Source organism: Penicillium griseofulvum (assembly GCF_001561935.1).
Source record: "Penicillium griseofulvum strain PG3 chromosome Unknown contig_76, whole genome shotgun sequence".
NCBI lineage: Eukaryota > Fungi > Ascomycota > Eurotiomycetes > Eurotiales > Aspergillaceae > Penicillium > Penicillium griseofulvum.
The window spans coordinates 143,375-163,553 of NW_024467427.1; the positions used below are offsets into that span (position 1 = coordinate 143,375).

The 20,179-nt window shown below is 48.2% G+C and overlaps 10 protein-coding genes across 10 annotated transcripts; 5 read left to right on the forward strand and 5 right to left on the reverse strand.

Moving 5' to 3' along the window:
* Positions 1–126: 126 nt before the first annotated feature.
* On the forward strand, positions 127–1,172 carry PGRI_079090 (uncharacterized protein; the record flags this gene model as incomplete). The annotated part of the gene is made up of 2 exons (XM_040795623.1): positions 127–379; positions 445–1,172. The coding sequence occupies 2 exons, from the start codon at positions 127–129 to the stop codon at positions 1,170–1,172; spliced, it is 981 nt and encodes a 326-aa protein (XP_040651188.1).
* A 332-nt stretch (positions 1,173–1,504) lies between these two features.
* Positions 1,505–2,916, reverse strand: PGRI_079100 (putative tetracycline transporter; the record flags this gene model as incomplete). Its single annotated transcript, XM_040795624.1, has 2 exons — positions 1,505–2,794; positions 2,872–2,916. 2 exons carry the CDS (start codon positions 2,914–2,916, stop codon positions 1,505–1,507), a joined length of 1,335 nt encoding a protein of 444 aa, XP_040651189.1.
* An 827-nt stretch (positions 2,917–3,743) lies between these two features.
* On the reverse strand, positions 3,744–5,277 carry PGRI_079110 (uncharacterized protein; the record flags this gene model as incomplete). Its single annotated transcript, XM_040795625.1, has 4 exons — positions 3,744–4,372; positions 4,447–4,960; positions 5,040–5,067; positions 5,147–5,277. The coding sequence occupies 4 exons, from the start codon at positions 5,275–5,277 to the stop codon at positions 3,744–3,746; spliced, it is 1,302 nt and encodes a 433-aa protein (XP_040651190.1).
* Positions 5,278–5,692: 415 nt separating this feature from the next.
* On the reverse strand, positions 5,693–7,657 carry PGRI_079120 (Histone-fold; the record flags this gene model as incomplete). Its single annotated transcript, XM_040795626.1, has 7 exons — positions 5,693–5,719; positions 5,800–5,881; positions 5,984–6,015; positions 6,073–6,158; positions 6,439–7,232; positions 7,286–7,574; positions 7,621–7,657. The coding sequence occupies 7 exons, from the start codon at positions 7,655–7,657 to the stop codon at positions 5,693–5,695; spliced, it is 1,347 nt and encodes a 448-aa protein (XP_040651191.1).
* A 589-nt stretch (positions 7,658–8,246) lies between these two features.
* PGRI_079130 (SPX domain protein) lies at positions 8,247–10,665 on the forward strand (the record flags this gene model as incomplete). Its single annotated transcript, XM_040795627.1, has 2 exons — positions 8,247–10,493; positions 10,546–10,665. The coding sequence occupies 2 exons, from the start codon at positions 8,247–8,249 to the stop codon at positions 10,663–10,665; spliced, it is 2,367 nt and encodes a 788-aa protein (XP_040651192.1).
* A 341-nt stretch (positions 10,666–11,006) lies between these two features.
* Positions 11,007–11,765, forward strand: PGRI_079140 (DsbA family oxidoreductase; the record flags this gene model as incomplete). The annotated part of the gene is made up of 2 exons (XM_040795628.1): positions 11,007–11,051; positions 11,121–11,765. 2 exons carry the CDS (start codon positions 11,007–11,009, stop codon positions 11,763–11,765), a joined length of 690 nt encoding a protein of 229 aa, XP_040651193.1.
* Positions 11,766–12,299: 534 nt separating this feature from the next.
* Positions 12,300–14,575, reverse strand: PGRI_079150 (6-phosphofructo-2-kinase PFK26; the record flags this gene model as incomplete). The annotated part of the gene is made up of 2 exons (XM_040795629.1): positions 12,300–14,130; positions 14,352–14,575. 2 exons carry the CDS (start codon positions 14,573–14,575, stop codon positions 12,300–12,302), a joined length of 2,055 nt encoding a protein of 684 aa, XP_040651194.1.
* Positions 14,576–15,517: 942 nt separating this feature from the next.
* Positions 15,518–15,989, reverse strand: PGRI_079160 (uncharacterized protein; the record flags this gene model as incomplete). Its single annotated transcript, XM_040795630.1, has 2 exons — positions 15,518–15,919; positions 15,981–15,989. 2 exons carry the CDS (start codon positions 15,987–15,989, stop codon positions 15,518–15,520), a joined length of 411 nt encoding a protein of 136 aa, XP_040651195.1.
* A 456-nt stretch (positions 15,990–16,445) lies between these two features.
* On the forward strand, positions 16,446–18,158 carry PGRI_079170 (FMN-dependent alpha-hydroxy acid dehydrogenase; the record flags this gene model as incomplete). The annotated part of the gene is made up of 5 exons (XM_040795631.1): positions 16,446–16,473; positions 16,526–16,584; positions 16,655–17,897; positions 17,946–18,019; positions 18,072–18,158. 5 exons carry the CDS (start codon positions 16,446–16,448, stop codon positions 18,156–18,158), a joined length of 1,491 nt encoding a protein of 496 aa, XP_040651196.1.
* Positions 18,159–18,734: 576 nt separating this feature from the next.
* Positions 18,735–19,987, forward strand: PGRI_079180 (nitronate monooxygenase; the record flags this gene model as incomplete). The annotated part of the gene is made up of 5 exons (XM_040795632.1): positions 18,735–18,852; positions 18,900–19,430; positions 19,477–19,505; positions 19,556–19,818; positions 19,879–19,987. The coding sequence occupies 5 exons, from the start codon at positions 18,735–18,737 to the stop codon at positions 19,985–19,987; spliced, it is 1,050 nt and encodes a 349-aa protein (XP_040651197.1).
* Positions 19,988–20,179: the final 192 nt, after the last annotated feature.

Below are 20,179 nucleotides of genomic sequence, written 5' to 3' on the forward strand. Positions count from 1 at the left end.
AAACCATTGTGATTGGCTCCCGAAACGTCATTTTCCCCGACTCCCCGACTCCGAGCAACTTCAACCTTTCAACATATCTTCATGGCTTAACAACATACTAAAATCAGACTGCTTTTGAAATGCAGAATGCCGAAGCTGGTCTATCTGCGCACGTCTCTTCCCAATAAGCCGAAGAGCCGGCTTTTTGCTTCAGTTTCGCGACAGCGACTGGCGCAACCTCGTCATGGCCTTCTCAATGAGCCCTGGCTAGCTCCAGCTTCCGTTACACCTCTACCAACCACATACTTCTCCCCGGCTTGGGTGTGGAGGGAGGATGGGGAAGGCATTCGGAGAACCGATCACAAACCGCCAGATGAAAGAACCTTGAAACTCGGAAAGAGTGTGTACTCACTAATTCCCCATCCGCTTGCCAAAAAGCAAAAGCGATCAAACTAACGATTCAAGCTTTACGAACCCTCTCACCCCTCTTACCGACCTTACTGTACAACACCTTACCCACCGACATCCTCGCCCCGAGTGTCAATCTTCACCTATTCCCATCCACACATCCACACCTACCCACTGTCAAAGGACGCACACTCTATCGCGCAGCACTATGGACTGTCCCCGTAGCATGGAGCAGCGTACCACTAGTTGGAAATGTGAAACTGCAAATTCTCAGCGAAAGGATCGTACGCGCTGGGACGTTGCTCGACCCCACGCATCATGGCGACCACCACGACTGCGGCGATGAGCGCCTACTAGTACGATGGAAGACAGAGCCACGAACAGACAGCCGCCCCTTCCATGGTCCAGGCTCTTTGAATACCAATTCTATAACCCCCTCAGAAACCACCCCATCCTCACAAAATAGCCATCTCTCGGCTTCCACAAACGGCACCAACAAAGGGCTGAGTGTCCTTCTTGGTGGTGAAGAGCCTATTTTCAAGCTTTCAAAAGAAGAGCAATTCACCGGTATCTTTATTTTCTCTTTTGATGAGGAGGGTCGCATCCTGACTCATACTATCGAGCATGCCGATGAAGCGGACGGCTGGGACCGGACTGCTAAATTCGTGACTCTCACTGACTGGCTCATTGGCAAAGCACGTGGCTCATTGGACCCTGCTGTTAGTACAGGACTTGCTATGGCGACTTCTGATGGGTTTGCTTCCGGCAATGGCCGGAGGTCGTGATTGCAACCTCATATTCGACCATACCTTGAGCGAGTCTCTTACTAAATGAAAACATTCTGAAGGGAACGGAAGAATGTAAAATGGCCGTTGTGTTATGTATTATCTTCTAACCTTTGCATTTTGTATTCTTTGGGTTTAAATCTCTTCTTGATACAAGGCGCAAAGGATGGGCCGTTTTTATGTCGAGACTCCTCTCACTTACATGTACTATCGCCACTCTTCTGTGTATTATACCCTGTACTCAACAAAGAAATCAATGATAAAATTACAAAATATCAATAGTAAGGCATTTGGACCATCATTATATTGAATATACTTCCCATTACTATACATCACTCGGTCTTTTGGTGAACAGCAGGCGACTTCAACAAGCTAAAAACCGCAACTGTAACGAGACACATGGCGAATCCACCTGTCGTATAAGCAGCCTCACGGCCAGCCCACCAAAATAGAGAGCAGAACAAAATAGGACCAGCCGCCCTACCAGCCTGTCCCCACCCTCGTAAACGACCCATAACTGCGCCGCGGTCTGCGTCCTGCGCTTCGAAACTACCCAGGCTGTTTAATGACGTGACGACCGTAGCGGTCGTCACCGCCAGCAAAGCACCGGCAGCATAGAGACCCGAGGGCGAAGAAACGTGAGCAAGACAGAAGAATGAGATGGTGCAGGCTACAACACCGGCACGGAGGGTGAGCAGTGGCGGGAGACGGCGTACCAGCGTACCCTGGAGGAGGGATGCGATCAAGCCCATCAGGGATAAAAGACGCCCGTTCAGTGCGGCAGGGCTGGCTGTCGTGGCTGATCCTGCGTAGAGAGTTGTAGTCAAGAAGGGGAGGGAGAACTCCATGCCAGAGAAGGGCAGTAGGAAGAGGAAGTGGAGGGCATTAAGGAGGGCCGGGCTGTTTGTATAGCTGCGCTTAATGGGAGCACCGCTCTTCTTTTCTGCATGCTTACTCGACGCATCATGTTTCTCGGAGGTATCCTCATCCTCCATCTGAAGCGTCGTCAAGCGGGGATGTGTCTCGGGTAAACAAGCCCAAAGATACACAGTCTCAATAAATATCAGAGCGAAAGACACAATCGCAGCGACAATGAACGGGTTCTCGGCAACCATATCAATATTGCTTAGCGCTGCACCTAGCGCCGGCCCAAAAGTGAACGCGATGCTGAAACAGGCCCCGACCAGTGCCATGGAGGAGCCGCGGCGTTTCTCGTCTGTGATATCCGCTACGATGGCGTTGGCCATTTGCACATTTGCTTCACTGAGACCACCAACAATACGACTGGCGAGGAACGTGCGGAAGTCTCTGGCTGAAACCCACAGCGCGACGCTTAGGAGATTGCCTAGCATGGAAATGAGTAGAGCGCGACGGCGGCCATAGTGGTCAGATAGGCGACCTATAACGGGCGCAGCGAAGGCTTGAAGGAGGGAGAACAAAGAGCCAAGAGCTCCACCAAGGAGTGCGATGTCATAGCGCGAGTCAATGGGGCGCGCGAAGGAGTTTTTGTAGGCGTTGAGGTAGTGGAAGATACGGTTGAGAAGGGAATCCGGGGATGGATCTTGCGCACGATAAAACGATAGAAGCGAAGGGAATAGGGGCAGGATAAATGTAAAGGAGATCTGAAGGTATTGTCAGTTCGAGTAAATGTGATTGGCTCTGGAGGGGTATATACCAGATCGATCAATAATGATAGTACCACCACCTTCAGCACCTGCTTACGTTGGGCGCCAGCGATAGCCATTTTTGCCGGCGCCGTATATACAATAAAAATATATAAAGAGAAAGAAAGTAACAATGTGAAAAATAATCTCGAGAAGTTGACACTTATGCAAAGAGCTCCTAGTAGAAAAATGATTTTAATCAGATTGAATATGTCAGCTCCTCGGTGTGCATTGCCTATCGTGGTTTAGCGCCACCTAAAAACGGGTTTCATCCAAATACGCTAGTAATAATGAAATGCGAATTTCAAGAATACCTACGGAATATAGTGGTTATTTTCAAATGTTAAGGAGGGTAGTATGTAACGAAATTACATTATTCGGGTGCCAAGGGTAGCTCCAAGGAACCTCCCGCAGTGGGTATATCACATCACGTGACATGTTATACTTCTTGTCTCTATTCAAATATAGAACTTGTTCTATTGGCAACTCGTAAAAGATACCGTTATCTAGGGAAAATCTTAAGTAGTGGTAGTAATGGTGCACTCATTATGATCAATTTCGATCTATGCCCAACCTAAGCCTGTCCACCGGTCCGTTCACAAGCGCCGATAAAACAATAGCCCTAGAATACATATGTATGTCGTGAGAGAAGCTCTCTAAAGATCAGGAATATGCACGCTGAAGAAAAAATTGCAGCACATGGGTCAAGAAGACTTTGGTAAAGCCAGACGAAGAGATCAAAATGACTCTCCGTGAAGAAAATTCGTTGCGTTCGTGAGCCATCACATCGGATCAGAAATTTCTGAGGTCAGTCCCAGAAGACAGGCTCAGAAACCTCTTGCTAGAACACCAATTTCGAGACAATATCCCGAAACCAGCAAGTTCCAACGTCCTATGATTGCCACTCTTACTCGCTGGAAGCAGGAGCTTCTGCCGAGCCAGAGCCAGGGCCGCTTGCACCGCCACGACCACGTCCGCCACGACCACCTCGTCGTCCACCACGTCCACGACCCTCACCAGTACGACCCTCAGGAGCACGGCCTTCACTACCACGGCCCTCGCCAGCACGCTTAGCATCATTTCGGCCTCGGCCACGGTGTCCCTGTCCGTGACGGCGGCGTCCACCAGATTTCGCACCGTTCTCGCCCTGAGTCGAAACTTCAGTACCAGCTGAACCATTGTTCAACCCCGCATCAGCGCTAGCCGGGGTAGCCTGGAGGCCAGTGTCGGTCTCATCAGGGTTGCGAGGAAGCTTGACCCATTCACTGCTCTCGTCGGAAGTAGGAGCCCAGGTTTGCTCCGCCTTAGAGTTTCCAGCATCAGAAACCTGAGTCTGCACTGGAGGGGCCACCTTATCAGATTGGGAGGCTACAGGCTCAGCCTGGGCGCCGAAAGAGGTATCTTGGAGCTCAGTCAATGCAGCGTTAGCCATGGTAGGGTCGGTGGTAGGGTCGGTGGCAGGTGTTGTCTCCGAGACAACTTCGGTAGCCTCCTCAGGTGGAGCGAACTTGTCAGACGCCTGCTTTACATCGCCATCTAAAGAGGTATACTGTCAGTAAAAACTGGTACATTCAAGTACATCTGGTGGGGGTGGGGCATGTATTGCTGACAGGTAAAATCAAGAGTGGTGCCCTCAACGGCATTGACCTTCTCATCGGCACCCTCAGCAATCTTCAGTAGCGAGTTGACTGCAGACTGGTTGCCAGCGTACACCTCGAACAGAACACCCTCGAAAGCACGGCTCTCGGTGGTGACGGCATCACCATCGCGTCGAAGGATGGCCGCGGCGCACAAGAATTTAGTCACAGTATAGAACTGCTGGCGCAGTGCCTTCTTGGAAGCCTCAGTCGCGTCAGCAATGGCATTCTTACGGACAGCTTCGAGCTCCGCCTCATGCGCCTTGACAAGTGCAGTCTTCTGAGCAGCCAGGCGTTCCTCGTATTGGGCAGCGAATTGTTTGTAGTGGCCAATCTGCTCCTCAGCCTGAGCAACGGTCGCCTGTAGAGCAGGTTTCTTAAGGACCTGGGCCTTCTGGTCGTTGTTGATCTTCTTCTCCTCAATCAGTTGATCGAGCGACTTGTCGGGGTTTTCGGCGATGATGGCGTCGACTTTGGCAAGTGAATTCTAGTAAAAAGAAATAGTAGTGTTAGAAATGTTATAGAAAGAACCAATTGGAATCAAATGTCATTCGATAATGACTCACCAACTTCTTCATGGCATTGCGGAGGGTCCTAAACGGGGCATACAGTTAGCATTCACCTGCGCATAGGCAATAGCCACACAACCAGGTTTCATAGGATTTTAACATACTTCTGCAGCTCCTTCAAGTAGCTATTTTCTTGGGCCTCAGAGATGGGACTCTCTAGGTCCTTGGAAACACTTGAAGCTCGGGAGCCCTTCTCCTCGTCCTTGAGCTTCTGAGTAGCGGAAGCGGGAGGCATGATGTGAAGGTGACACAGATATTAAAGTATTTTTTTGAAAAGCTTGTACAGGTCTGGAAGAATTAAACGTGATAACGTTGAAGAATTGAAGAACAGATGGGTTGTTATGAAGGAAGAATATGCGGGTCGGGAAACACCTTTTTGGTCGGTGTGGCCCACTGGCTTTGGGCAGACTCTCTCTCTCTCTCTCTCTCTCTCTCTCTCTTTTACACGTTTAGTGCGCAAGGCAAATCACTATATCTATACGCAATTTACCAACTGATTTGTTATTTGATTTCTTCCATTGTATTGTTTCAAGGGTATCATATTCACATTCGCCCATAACGCCATAATATCACAATATCCAAGCCAATCTTAGTACAGTATCCCCCTTTCATATCCATGCTAGACAAGTCTTCGGAATGACAGATCGAGGCTATCCCTGGAACTTGCGCAGTGTTTTCTAAATGAACCCATATCTGTTAGCTATATGTTCCCACGAGCCTTCCAGAGAAGCTCTTAGATCGGCCTCGAACAACGTACCTCAGTGACTTTCCGCACAGTATTCGCTGAGATATTCTTCTCTCCAGACTTGCGCGACCGAATCGATGCCTCGCGCATTAACCTATGATGTGTTAGCCCGCCAGTTCAACCATGTCAGCGGCAAGAACGCAAATCGGAGCATTGCGACCAGGGAACCAAAGCACAAGGATAGATGGAGACATACTCTTGCATGAATAGCATGTAGTCCAAGAAGATCTATAAAACGAGTATTAGCAACTGGAGGAGAGGCTTCATATCGGAACCATCGCGTACCAGGATGTCGGCATTCTTGCTCACGCTCCGATTGGAGTGGGCTTTCACGATACGCTTGACTGTTCCTCGTGGATAAAGCTTTTGAGCTGGGGCCATTATGAGTAGAATAAAAACGGAGTCATAGAGATGTTCAATGTTCAATGTTTACCCTCCCAAAAGGATGTGGGGAGATCGGACTGTAATGATTTCTTATGTAATGTGGTATTTGTATTTTCCGGGAATCTCCACATGTGATATTGTTATGTACTCGTAGCTACTATGTAGTTATGGAGATCTTCATTACATCTTTATTGATATATATTTGCTAATGTACACTTCAACGAAGTCGTCGAAGAATTCGCCATGCTGAAACACCAGCAATTGTACCAATGGCTACACGCCAGGCTAGGAAAACCCAGATTGCCATGCGCAAGCGAGCATAATACCCACGGAGCATGATCCCAACAGCATAAGAAGTCCCATCTGTTGCTTGGTCTGTCGGGCCATAATATCTTCCCACTCCAAGGCCGCCAATTCCCACTTCATTGTGATCATGATCGAAATTTGTCTCCGGCACTGGGAGTGCAGCCGCTTCCCCATCAGAGGCGATGTTACTAGGACGAGCACCCGATCTCACATTGAGTGCATTACGCTTCCGCAAATTATAAGTCACAATGCTGACGATCAACCGTAGATCAGGCACAGTAAATGTTGGATATTTCCACAACTGCACAGTCTGGTGGGGAGGGAGCATATCCAAGAAATCAGCCAGGATGCCGAGGGTGAGTCCCCAGAGGAGCAGCGGCCGGGAAGTGTCACTCGACTCTGCTTGCCCACTCAGACACCATCCCTTAAAGCGCTGGATCAGGGAAGGTTTGGATGTATTATCTTCAGGAATAAACCCCGGAGTTGTAGTGCATTGATGAGTTTCCGATGGGAGCAACCTCACGGCTGAGAACTGCATCCAGCCCATCAGAGACCGAACTGCAAGACGGGTCAGAAAACCACCTTGGCGACCGAAGCGCTGCGACATATCCACATATTCCACCGTCCGCAGCAATGGTGATAGAAGAGCGCGCAGGGGAATCCAATGTGTTGATGCTACTTCCGTGGGCTGTAATCTAAGGGTCGGAGAGTCGCTGCGAGTCGTGAGGAAGACGAAGGGACAAAGAACCATCAATCTGCCATTTAAGTTAGTAACCCAGTTCTTGGTGAAAGTGAACGGTATCCATACGGTTCAGACCCCCAGCTAGTAGTGACCACCCGCTCGGGAAGATTTCCCACACTAATGGTATCATTCGTTGTCAAATCTAATCCGATTTCCTCTAAAGCTTCTCTGATAGCTGCAGCTTTATCATCTGCGTCTTCCGGGTCTCGTTTTCCGCCCGGCAGGGCAACATGACCAGTCCATCGGTCCCCCACACGCGAAGCACGCTTGATAAACAGAACCTCCGGTTCGCCATGCTGGACCCATGGCTGTGAAAAGAACTCATCTAAACGTTTTTGGGTTGGCTGAGAAGCATCTTTTATAGTGTTTGAGTTGGGCCAATGATCGTAAGTCGGTCGTACCCGAATAATTAAGGCAACCGAGGCGCGTTTCTTGCATGTTGAGGGGTTTGGGACGTGAGGATAAGGTCGACGATGTAGCTCAGATAATACGCCATGTAGATGATGGGGCAGACCCGGGGGTTGTGTCTTCTCCATCAAGTTTGATATGTAATATGCACAATCTGTACTATTAGATATTCAAAGATCCTTAAGAGGATATCGGTATCGGAGAAGTCCATAATGATCGGGCGGTATCGGTCTAGCCCCGTCTCGTAATTATGTATGGTTAAATACCATACAATACCTTACGGGTCATAGATTATCCGAATAGCTAGTTCTATTCTTGAAATCTGATTGGTACAATCCAACGAGCACGTGCGTCTATCGCTGGCTATCGAACGCTCTCAGGTCTTGAAGCTCCCCCCAGCCCATAATCGCTTAGTTTCAAGCTAATGAGTTAGTTTTCTTTGGCGTCTGCGCATATTTTTCGATCTACTGAATATCAACCCTTGCTTTTTCTTTTAAAGATCAACCTGTCTCGATCTTATTATCTCTTCTTCCCTTCCGAACACACCTCCCAATCAGAGCACACCACCCGTGTCTGAGTAACAACTGCGCAACACCATTTACAACCGGACCGGCTCAAAATGCGCTTTGGGAAAACCCTCCGTACTGCGGTGTACCCTCCCTGGAAAGGGAAGTACATTGACTACACCAAGCTTAAGACCTTGCTGAGAGAGAATGATGTCACTCGGGATGGAGAAGACGCCAGTGACTCCGATGACGATCAATGGACTGAACAAGATGAGGAAGCCTTTGTACAGGAGTTGCTCAATGTACAACTGGACAAGGTGAATTCTTTTCAAGCAGAGACATCGCAGCAACTCCGAGAACGGACAACAGCATGTGAAGTTAAACTACGACCCTTGGCATCTATTCCGGAACAAGAATCACCCACCCTCGATGAACAGACAAAAAGGACTATCGCCTCAGAAGTTCTACAAGAACTCGATAACATCACTAAGGAAGTCAGTGCCTTGGAAAAGTACAGCCGAATCAACTTCACTGGCTTCCTCAAGGCTGCAAAGAAGCATGATCGCAAACGAGGGGCCCGATACCGGGTGAAACCTTTGCTCCAAGTGCGCCTGTCGCAATTGCCATTTAACTCAGAAGATTATTCGCCGTTGGTTCATCGGCTCTCGGTGATGTATTCCTTTGTTCGAGAGACCCTTAGCCATGACATCGTGCAACCAAGGGAGACAGAGCATGGATTCGGTCGTGAGACCTATTCATCTTACAAATTCTGGGTTCACTCAGACAACGTTCTGGAGGTCAAGACTCACATCCTTCGTCGATTGCCCGTTCTTATCTATAGACCGGGAACTTCCAAGGACCTCGATACCCTCACTGAAGACCCCACCATTACTTCTCTCTATTTCGATACCCCTCAGTTTGATCTCTACAATCAAAAGGTCGCACGAGCACCCGAAGCCGGATCTTTGCGACTGCGCTGGACGGGGTCACTGAAAGACAAACCTCCCATCCACTTGGAAAAGAAGATTGTTACCGACGACGACGAAAGTCGGCAAGTGAAGGTACAGCTCAAAGACAAGCACATCAAGGAATTTTTGGACGGCGAGTATCGCTTCGATAAAAAGCTCCATCGCATGGAGGATTCGAACAACGGAGAGTCGGCGGCGGCCGAAGCCTTGAAAAGGGATGTAGATGAGCTCCAGTCCTTCATCAAAGACAATGACCTGCAACCCATGCTCCGAGCCAACTACACTCGCACCGCATTCCAAATTCCTGGCAATGATCGGATTCGTATTTCCCTCGATACCAACCTAGCGCTCATTCGGGAAGATGCCCTCGACAGTGAACGTCCATGTCGCGATCCAGCTGAGTGGCACCGTACCGACTTGGATGATGCCGATATGACTTATCCCTTCAACGCTGTCAGGACTGGAGAGATCACCCGCTTCCCTCACGCTTTGCTCGAGATCCAGCTTCGAGGCAAGGCCCATAACACCGAGTGGGTCAAGGACCTGATGGTCTCCCACCTTGTCAAGGATGCTCCCCGGTTCTCCAAGTTTGTCCATGGCGTTGCTTCACTATTTGAAGATTATGTCAATAGTTTCCCCTTCTGGCTTGGTGAACTTGAAAGCGATATTCGCCGTGATCCCGAAACTGCATTCCATGAAGAGCAAGAGCGACTGGCTCGACGAGCGGAGGAGAATATAGCAGTGGGTAGCTTCATGGGAGACGCGCGCAGCCCAGGTGTTCGCCCACAGGTCGGGTCACCTTACCACCAATATTCTAATGCCGGCTCTCCCTCGGCCATACGGAGAACCTCAACAGTCACCGAACCTGCAGCGCGACCCCCACGTCCCTCAATCCCAGAACCCCAGCGCCGTGATACCGAACCCGCTCCCGAACCTGCAGAAGAACCTGAGCCCCCCACTGGCCTCATGTCCATCCTTCAATTTTTGGGGCTATCTCCTCGGCGCTGGCTTGGAACGGAATCTGTCCCTCTACCGCCTGGCGTTCGACACCCCGGCATCTGGATCAAAGATGCTGGGCCTGTTCGTGTGGAAAGTAAAGTTTATCTTGCCAATCAGCGAACATTCATCAAATGGCTTCACATCAGTATCCTCCTGTCGAGCTTATCGTTAGGCCTCTACAATGCTGCTGGCAAGCACAACCAGGTAGCCCAAGCACTGGCTGTCGTCTACACATTTTTTGCCATCTTCGCCGCAGTTTGGGGATGGTTCATATACGAGAAACGGGCCCGCCTCATCCGCCAGCGGAGTGGAAAGGACCTAGACAACATGTTCGGTCCTATCGTAGTCTGTATTGGTTTGGCCATTGCGTTGGTTCTGAACTTTGTCTTCAAGGTTAGACTTCCCAGGTTTATTCCAATGTCTTCTCTCGCTAACTCGTTAACAGTATACCTCGGCACTAAATCAAGGCCGCAACCCACTTCCTAGTGTGCCTGTTCACTCTAACTCATCAACTGTTTTGGACAGCTCAGGTTGGGACTTTAACCAGGCCCAGCAGGTTCTATAATAGTTTTTCACTTTTTTTTTTTTTCATTCTTTGAATATGTAGCCAACCAATCCAAATTTTGGACTATCAAATCCTGTTTAAACCCTGCTTCAATGTAACTGATAGCGTGTATCTCAAAAATAACAATTTATAAATTTCAATAAATGCAGAACACCTACTGCGTACGGAGTAGAAGATTCGAGTGAAAATGTACTCCGAATCTCCGCACCTGCATGGATATTAATGGGACGCTTACAAATCGACTGTAACGGTCCCAAAGACATAAAACGGACAAAAGCCCAAAGTACAAGAGTAATATCTCCAAATTCAAATCACATCTCTCCTGGTATCATTGATATACAATGACGAACTTCCAGATCCAGATAATCTCAGACACCGTGTGCCCTGTAAGTATTTCAGACCATATACACAGATCTATATCTATGACCCCAGTCACAAACTAACCATTAAAAAAGTGGTGTTATGTCGGTTACCGCCGTCTCTCACGAGCAATCACCACCCACCAAGCCAAGTATCCAACAGATACATTCAGTCTGCATTGGAAAGCATTCTACCTCAACCCGGCAGCAGCCGAGTATCCCGGCGTAAACAAAGCCGAGATGTACAGCCAGAAATTCGGAGCTGCGCGCAGGGATGCGATATTCGCGCGGCTGTCCAGTGTGGGTCAGGGAGAGGGAATTCAGTTTAGTTTTGGTGGAAATACTGGTCTCACGCGGGACTCTCATCGCTTGCTGTGGTTTGCTGGGCAGCGGGAGGCTGAAGAGACGGCTAAGGAGGGTAGCGGTGTTGTTGGTGGCTTGCAGACCAGGGTTGCAGAGCAGCTGTTTCGGGCTTACTTTGAGGAGGAGAAGAATATTACCGATTTGAAGGTTCTTGTGGAGGCGGGTGTTGGAGCGGGATTGGAACGGGAGGTTGTGAAGAAGATGTTGGATGAGGATGTTGGTGCCCAGGAGGTCAATTTGGAGGCCAAGACGGCAGCCAGAAGATTGGTCTCCGGTGTGCCGTATATCTCGGTGCAGGGGAAATATCATGTTGAAGGGGCTGATGAACCACAGGTCTTTATGGAGATCTTTGAGAAAGTGAAAATCGAGCAGGAATAGAACATTCCTAGCTCGGAACGTCCTATACATATTTGAATCATTTCATTGTTATTATGATCATCTGTATAGTTCTCTCGGCACACAGCCAGTAAAACTATTCGACTTAGAAAAAGCGTAGCGGATTCTATCTTGGTGCATTTGTGTCATATCTGCACAAGAATGGAATAATCGAGAGACGCTCTTGGTGTCACTTCCAGATAAAGCTAGCATCCCAGGTCATGAAAGTACACAGATTAACGCCTGTCATGCAACGAGTGTCTGGGTTATCTGCAAAACAAAAAAAAGACAAGAATCCAAAACCACAAAACCAAAGTGGAGAGGAAGAAGCATTGATAATACACAATCAAGATGAGAATAAGGGGGAAAAGAAAATTCAAGAATACAGCCCGAAGAGCAGAAAAGTAAAGGAAGAAATGATGCAATGTAGTGGTGAATGTAAAATGATCAGAGCCTCAAAGCCCAAATCATCCCATAAAAGAAGTCATAATAGATCGTAGCAAGTGGAATTTTGAAAACTCCAAATTCAATGGGGATTTAGTGAGTCGTCTGTGCTTTGACCTGGTGTAGTTCGTAATTGGGAAGGTAATCGAACCAGTCAGTCTCAGGATTGTAGCGGTATGCCTTGAACTCTACCCCATATGGCTTGGGCTCAAGCATATACAGGACCCCCATCGGGACATCAAGGTCAGCAACCTCGTCACGTTTCAGACCACGGAAGTATGCTAGGAGTACACGAGCAACAGATCTATGTCCGACCAGGAGCACATGGTCTGTAGTGCGCTCTATCTCAACAATGACTGTGCGTGATCGATTGATGATGTCGAGATAGCTTTCTCCGCCTGGTCCGGGGTATCGGTAGAAGAGCTTATCTCTCTTGCGGTGGGCATACTCCTCGGGGTACTGCTCTTGGATTTCCTTGTATGTCATGCCTTCCATCTTCCCGGAATGGATTTCGTCTAGCATCCTCATCTGCTTAACGTCGTAATCATCTTCGTTGAAGTATTCGGCAGTCTGAACAGAGCGTTGCATCATTGAGGACCAGACACAGAAGTTGCGTGGTCCTTCCCGAGGAATATAAGATGGGTTTGGAGGTGTGCTGTCACCGGGTCGAGGCGGGAAGTGCGCGAGAAGGTCTTTCTGTCGCTGATATGCCTCCCACTGCTGCCGTTGGTGATCCACGAAGCGAGCCAGCGCCTTGGCGTACCTTCTCCCGTTCTCGCTGAGATCAGAGTCACCGCCGATGCGGCCTGCGGCATCGTCCAAACTTTCGCCGTGCCGTGTGATCCAAATTTGGCGTGGAGAAAGGTTGAAATTGAGCAAGTAGTAGACGACTTGAGAAGCAAGGAAACCATGAGTTTGGTGAGCAACGACTTTACGGCCGACGTCGATCATCTGGATGAAAGCCATACGATGCTTCTCCTCGTATTCCCCGAGAGGCACGTAGGACTTTTCGTACAGAGCAACACGTTTTTTGAAATCCTCAAGTGCCTCGGTTGGGTCCTGACCTTTGTAGTCGGGTCCAGAAAGCTTCAGGCGCATGTTAGCCTCGAGCAAATCTTGATCCACGCAGCTGCTTTCGAGGAACAGGATATTCAGCTCGGGGCCCGCGCGATTGCGAATATGATCAACAATCGCTTTGCGGCGTTCCATGGTGCTGTTGGTCGCATCAAGGATCCCAATGCTGCCACCTTCGTCCAAAATATAATCAAGCAACTCATCAAGAGTATCCAATGCGACCTGCTCTCTCATCTTAACGGCGCGCTGATTCTGGGGGTCAAAGAAGCTGGCGGTCTGGTCCATTGGTTCAGGGGAAGCTTCATTGATAGCTTCTTCATTCTCACGGGATTGTGCAGGACCCGCGTCGACTGAAGGCACAACAGTACTTCCTTCAGAAGTTTGTTCTGGCTCTTCTCCATTGACGAGGATCTTGGCTGGCACCACCGGAGGGGGAAGTGGTGCCTCATTCTCTGGTGGGGAGACATCTGGTGGGTTCAAAGTGGTGCCAACGCTGACACTCAACCGGCGCACTGAGTCAACAAGATCCTTGTGAAAACTACTTGGTTTCCGACCCTGGCGATCAAGCGGAGCAGGTGATGGGGACTTTCCAGCGGCCACACGACGACGCTGTCCAACATTGAAGATTTCGGTGTCATGTTGGAGCCAGTTCAAGTAGCGGGCCAGTTTCTTGGTGATATAACTTTTGCCTCGAGCCGGGAGACCGACCATGACAATGACAAGCTTTGCACCAACATCTCGCTGGGCAATACGGCCATCTGGGGACACCTTGGATTTGGTCAATCCGGGGATATCGAGAGTAGTTGCTCGCACTCGACTGGGAGTCCCAGGAGGGTGATAAAGGCCCGATCTACGAGGATCATATTAGTCACAGCTTGCCAAGAGCATGCAAGCTAGTCACAAGACAGCCAAGGTAAAAACAAAAGGGGTAGGCCGGGGTAAGGTAGATAAGCCTAGAATAAGGCTTCAAAGAGCCTCGAAACTGGACCCTGTCTCAAGTCGATCAAGCCTCATTCTGATCTAGGGGAGTCCAAAAGGTTCTAGACAAAAAAATAAAGGATTAAGACTCACATCTGTGGAGACGGAGGTGCGGTAGAAACCGGAGTGTCTGTCAAAGCCGTTCCGACTCCGCCCTTAGGCGGCAGTGAAGATTTGTGGGAATCGGAATGCAGGTCATTACCTAGCGCTCGGTTGACCACAGTTTTCGGAGGCATAAGAGCTCCTTCTTTTCCCGATCCCGAATCATTTGTGCCGTTCTTATTATTCTTCTGATCCGTCTCAGAAGCCGACGTCATGGCCGACCGGGCAATGCTAGAATGTTGCGCCATCCCCCGAGGGGATTATTCTTGTGTGTCTTTGATTTAGAAAAAAAAAAGGTGTTGCTCTTCTTCAGAGCTTTTCACTCAGACTTGAGTTGAACAAAGGACTGTGGGCAACTCGAAGAGGAAAAAAAAAATGATGAGGGGGAAGAGAAAAGAAAGTGTCGGATGTTTGGATGAGTCAACCGGGAACGGGGACAACTTGTGACCTGAGATCAAGGGGGTTCTTTTCTGTGAGGATATTTTATTTCTTATGAAAAAGAAAATAAGGGACAATATCAAGCTCAAGGACGTGACTTAAATGCTTTGAAAGGATGAAATCAGGTTCAGAGGTCTTAGTGTGGATATGGGCTAAAAAAGATCGCCTATGATGTCAAATGGTATATACAAGAGAAATGGGATTTAGGATATCAGATATATATATATATACAGATCTCGATTCTAAACTGTTATAGATGAGTCTCACAAAATCATATCCTAGAGAATGCTTGGCTAAATGCATACTTCTATACAAAACATGTTCACATCCAGGTATACTCTCATAATTCACCAGAATGCTCATAGTCGTGGTTTCCTATACTCTAGGCTCAGTTGATTCCAGATATCAACATACCCTTTGGAATCGAACTAAGCAGTGGATTCAACATGATGACTAGAACATCTTTGAATCTCACCGGGTTGATCCATACTCGGCCATCCTTGGCAACTTTCACAGATTATCTCCGACCAACTGTAAGCGTCCGTTGCGACACACACTTGATCTCCGCTACCATAAGCCTTGAAATGGCCCTCATATCCCATGGTCAGGTGTGGAATCCTTGGCGCTTGGCGGTAACGCAAGGGGGGTATCACAGATAACATGCCTAGATAGCTTCTAGGGATATTGGATACGGTGTGAATGGTTCGCAATGTTTCTTATCAGTTGCTCAAGTTCAAGGTCAAGCCAATCAAGCATGCATATGCCGCAATACTCAGTGCTGTCAAGACCAAGACAGCATTTCCACTGGTACGGAATTTATGCCGATGGATTCCATCCTCCCCTACTTCGGAGAAGAACTGTCTGTTTCCCTGCGAGCGACGGAAAAGTCCGATTATGAGAACACCCGTGCCATATATCGCAAACAGAGCTCCGATACTGTAGAACTCGGCGGTAAAAATCTTGAGTACGACGAGGGCGAAGGAGAATTGAGAAAGAGCGGTTCGGACATAGGCGCCTTCAAAGGTGCGTTGAGCCGCGCGAACCTCAACCATTTCATCTGAGGTCAGCACTGCCGAGCGGGCTCGGTGCATTCGAAGGCGATAACGATCCCCTGCACGACGCTGAGACCTGTTAGACAGTAGACTACATAGTGAGGTCGAAGAATAGGTAAACTAAACACACCTCAAACATGGTTGCGAAGTTCAAAAAATATTATAAGAATCGGACTTCTTAGGAATTTGGGTTCCGTGAGAGAGTGAAGTCCCGAAGTGTTGGAGAGGGGGGAAGACGGGTAACAAGCCCTCACGTGGACTCTTTTGATCTTCAAGGTACAACTATTTATATACAATTATAATATTCCGTATACTTGTATGTTGTACTTCATTTCTCTCTTTACATATTTATAATTCCATATTTTCCACCAATAATATAGATTCAATTCCAATCCTCTCTCGGTCGGCAATCCAAAATTCCCCAACAAGGAAAAAGCGGCTACCGACGTTCCCCACACTCTTCCTATCTCCAATTCACTTCTTTCACCTTTCCTTTCCCATTTTACTCTCTATATCTCTAGCTCTCTCTATCTAGTTTACTCCGTATAGACCTCTCTATACCCACTACCACTCAATCTACTCTTGCTCCGGGAGAATGGCCAAAGTATTCGATGCGACAGAAGGTATGTATTCTCCGCACCCCCACGCGGGATACTCAACTGACTGAAGAAATAGTCGCAAAGCACAACACCCCTGAAAGTTGTTGGGTAGTTCTATACGGCAAGGTCTATGATGTACGCTTTCATGCTATAAGCCCCTCGCTGTGTATATATATATCTTCTCCGGCGTCTGACTCTTATCTAGGTCACCGATTTCCTGAGCAGCCATCCTGGAGGTGCAAAGATCATTTTGAAACTTGCGGGTCAGGATGCCACCGAGGAATATGATCCTATTCACCCACCAGGCACATTAGAAGAGGGGCTTAAGCCCGAGGCATGCTTAGGAACAATCGATGCCAGCACATTGCCAAAGGAGGAAACATCCTCCGAACCTCAGGAAGAGATTGAGGGTCCACCGCCTATGGAAAATCTTCTCAACTTGGACGAGATTGAGGAGGTGGCTACTAAGCAAGTAAGCAAAAAGGCATGGGCGTACTATTACTCCGCCTCCGACGACAAAATCAGCAAAAGCTTCAATAATGAGGTTTACCGGTCCATTCTCTTGCGACCGAGGGTCTTTGTGGATTGCACAAAGTGTGAGCTGAATACAACAGTCCTCAACCATAAACTGGAAACGCCTATTTATGTGTCTCCCGCGGCGATGGCCCGTCTAGGTCACCCGTCCGGTGAGGCCGGCATCGCAGAAGCGTGTCGTAGCTTTGGGGCCATGCAAATCATCTCCAATAACGCTTCCATGACACCAGAGCAGATTGTCAAAGATGCTGCTCCGGATCAAATCTTTGGCTGGCAGCTTTATGTTCAGGTTGACCGCAAGAAGAGTGAGACGATGCTTGCACGCATCAACAAGCTCAAGGCGATCAAGTTCATTGTTCTTACCCTCGACGCCCCGGTTCCAGGGAAACGTGAGGAGGATGAGCGAGCTGGTATGACCGGACGGACCGCTGCCGTGCCCAGCGGCGTGAAAGCCGCCGAACGCTCGTCGGATGATACCCCCAACCCAACCCAAGGAGCTGGAGGTGTCGGCCAGCAACTGTTCGCCGGCACTGATCCCTCTCTGACATGGACGGAGACTTTGGCTTGGCTGGCCACTCAGACAAATCTGCCTATTGTCTTGAAGGGTCTGCAGACTCATGAAGATGCATATCTCGCCTCACTCCACGCACCTCAAGTTAAAGGCATCATTCTTTCTAATCACGGTGGACGCGCCGCGGACACTGCCCCTCCAGCTGTTCATACTCTCTTGGAGATTCGGAAATATTGCCCCGAGGTCTTCGATAAGATCGAAGTGTATGTGGATGGTGGTATTCGTCGTGGTACAGATGTCGTTAAGGCTCTCTGCCTAGGCGCGAAGGCAGTTGGCCTTGGACGCCCGGCTCTGTGGGGCTTAGCAGCGGGTGGAGTCGACGGTGTCCGTCGAACATTGCAGAGTAAGTTGACCGGGTAATGTTCTGATTCTGATTCTAACTCTGTGGTAGTTCTGAACGATGAAATCAAGACATGTATGCGGCTGCTTGGAGTTGAGCGGATTGATCAATTAGGGCTCCAACATGTAAGTATCTTCTTGTCACCTACTCTTTTGGTCTACTAACCCTTTCTTCTAGATCAATACCCGCGTTACTGAGCAACAGATCTATGATGGTCCTACTGGTCTGGATGCCTTGCGGCGCGCATTCCGTGCGAAACTATAGAGCCAGAAGCTATATACTCTAAATGTAATATGTGTGTCTATGTCGAATATAATTGGACCTGTATTCTCTTGTTATATGTTTCCCTTCATATTCAACTCATACCGTTTTTCTTCAAACATGTATACCCGTTGGCCCACTATATCAACGCCACCCTAACCCACAACCCACCTTCAACCGCAATCTCCACCAAATGAAAAAAAAAAAAAAAAAAACCTCTTTAAGAACAAAAAGAATAGTTTCCCTGGGAATCGAACCCAGAACCTTTCCGGAACACTTGCTTAAAGCAATTGTTAACGGAAAATCATAACCGCTAGACCAGGAAACTGGTTGATGTGGGTTGAGCTCTCTTTAACTATTATGAGCCAACAGTGGCATTCTTATTTCTCTGCTTTATTTTAACTAGAGGGCTATTTAATTAGAAAATGTTATAATCTCATTTTTATTATTATTCCATTTTAGGTATAAATTATTTATAGAATCGGACTCTTAGCGTAACATCCATAGGTATTTAAGTCTCATATATTCCCCCGCATCTTACATAGTAAGACTGTTCCCTTTCTCATACCACCTCTTACAATGGCAAACATCCTACAATGGTTTCCTCATACAACTGCTCCATTCATTGCTAATGCACCGATGTTTGGATTTGCCGATGTCGGCCTAGCAACTGCTGTCACAAAGGCCGGAGGATTCGGTATGATAGCACAACTTAGTTACAAACATTCTACTGACCATCTACAGGATTCATTGGCGGAGGCTTTGATTTCCGATCTGAATCTACTCAGCTTCAGAGCCTCGATACTCAATTGGCAAAGAGCCGTTCTACCCTTGGTTTGATCGATGATCAACCATTACCGCTTGGTGTCGGTTTCATTACTTTTCGGCCAGATGGATTTATTGACAATGCCATTCCCATACTTCAGAAGCATCGGGTAGCGGCAGTCTGGCTATCCTTCCCTCGGGCTGACACTGATCATCTTCCGATCATACAAGCCATTCGGACCGCCCAGGAGGGTTCTGACTGGAATATCAGGATATTTGTCCAGGTAGGAACTATCAAAGCTGCAGAGGAAGCGCTTCAGCAGGGGGTGGATGTTCTGGTGATCCAAGGAACCGATGCAGGAGGGCATCAGTGGGCCCAAGGTGCTAGTTTGATATCCCTCTTGCCTGAGGTGCGAGATCTTCTGTCAAACGCTCAGAATACAACAACTGCTATCCTGGCAGCTGGTGGAATTGTGGATGAGAGGGGCTGTGTTGCTGCTCTCGGTCTAGGTAGGTTGTTCCATACTTGGTTGTTACAGCTGATTGACAGATATAGGTGCCGATGGTATTGTCATGGGTACAAGAGTAAGTCTTTCTTCTTTTCATATATATGGATCCTTGTTAATCAGGTCTAGTTTGTGGCAACGTTGGAATGTCCTGCGCCGTCTGAGATTAAACAGACCATTTTATTGATGAGTGATGGCGGAGTCTCGACCATCAAGTCCATCCGACACGACGTATTCCAATCAACCGATTTCTTTCCTAGGCAGTACGATGGCAGGGCTATTATCGGTGTTAATTACGAGGATTCTCGGAAGGGAATCAGTGACGAGGAAATCATCCGACGATACAATGAGGCTAAGGAGGCTGGTGAACATCAACGGAGGACTGTATGGGCGTGAGTATCCCGAATCTACATATTTATCTCTTGAACTTTCTGTGTTAACGATTTTAACAGAGGTGCGAGTATTGGAAGTATCAATGAGGTAGTCTCTGTTGAACATGTTGTACAGTCTACTCAAAAGGGAGTGAGGGTGGTATTGGAGCGATTGAAGGGCGGGCTTTAGCTTATATATATATAGAAGATATTATATATTGTAACTACAGTATATAAATATATATATGGACATTTCAATTAGAACAAACATATAGGTCAATCCAAGTAAATTCAACTGTCTCTTCAAAAATCGAAATTGTATCGAAATTGTCAACTGGCATTAGCCCTGGAGTTGAGTGTCCCCCCCTCCCTTAATTCCTAC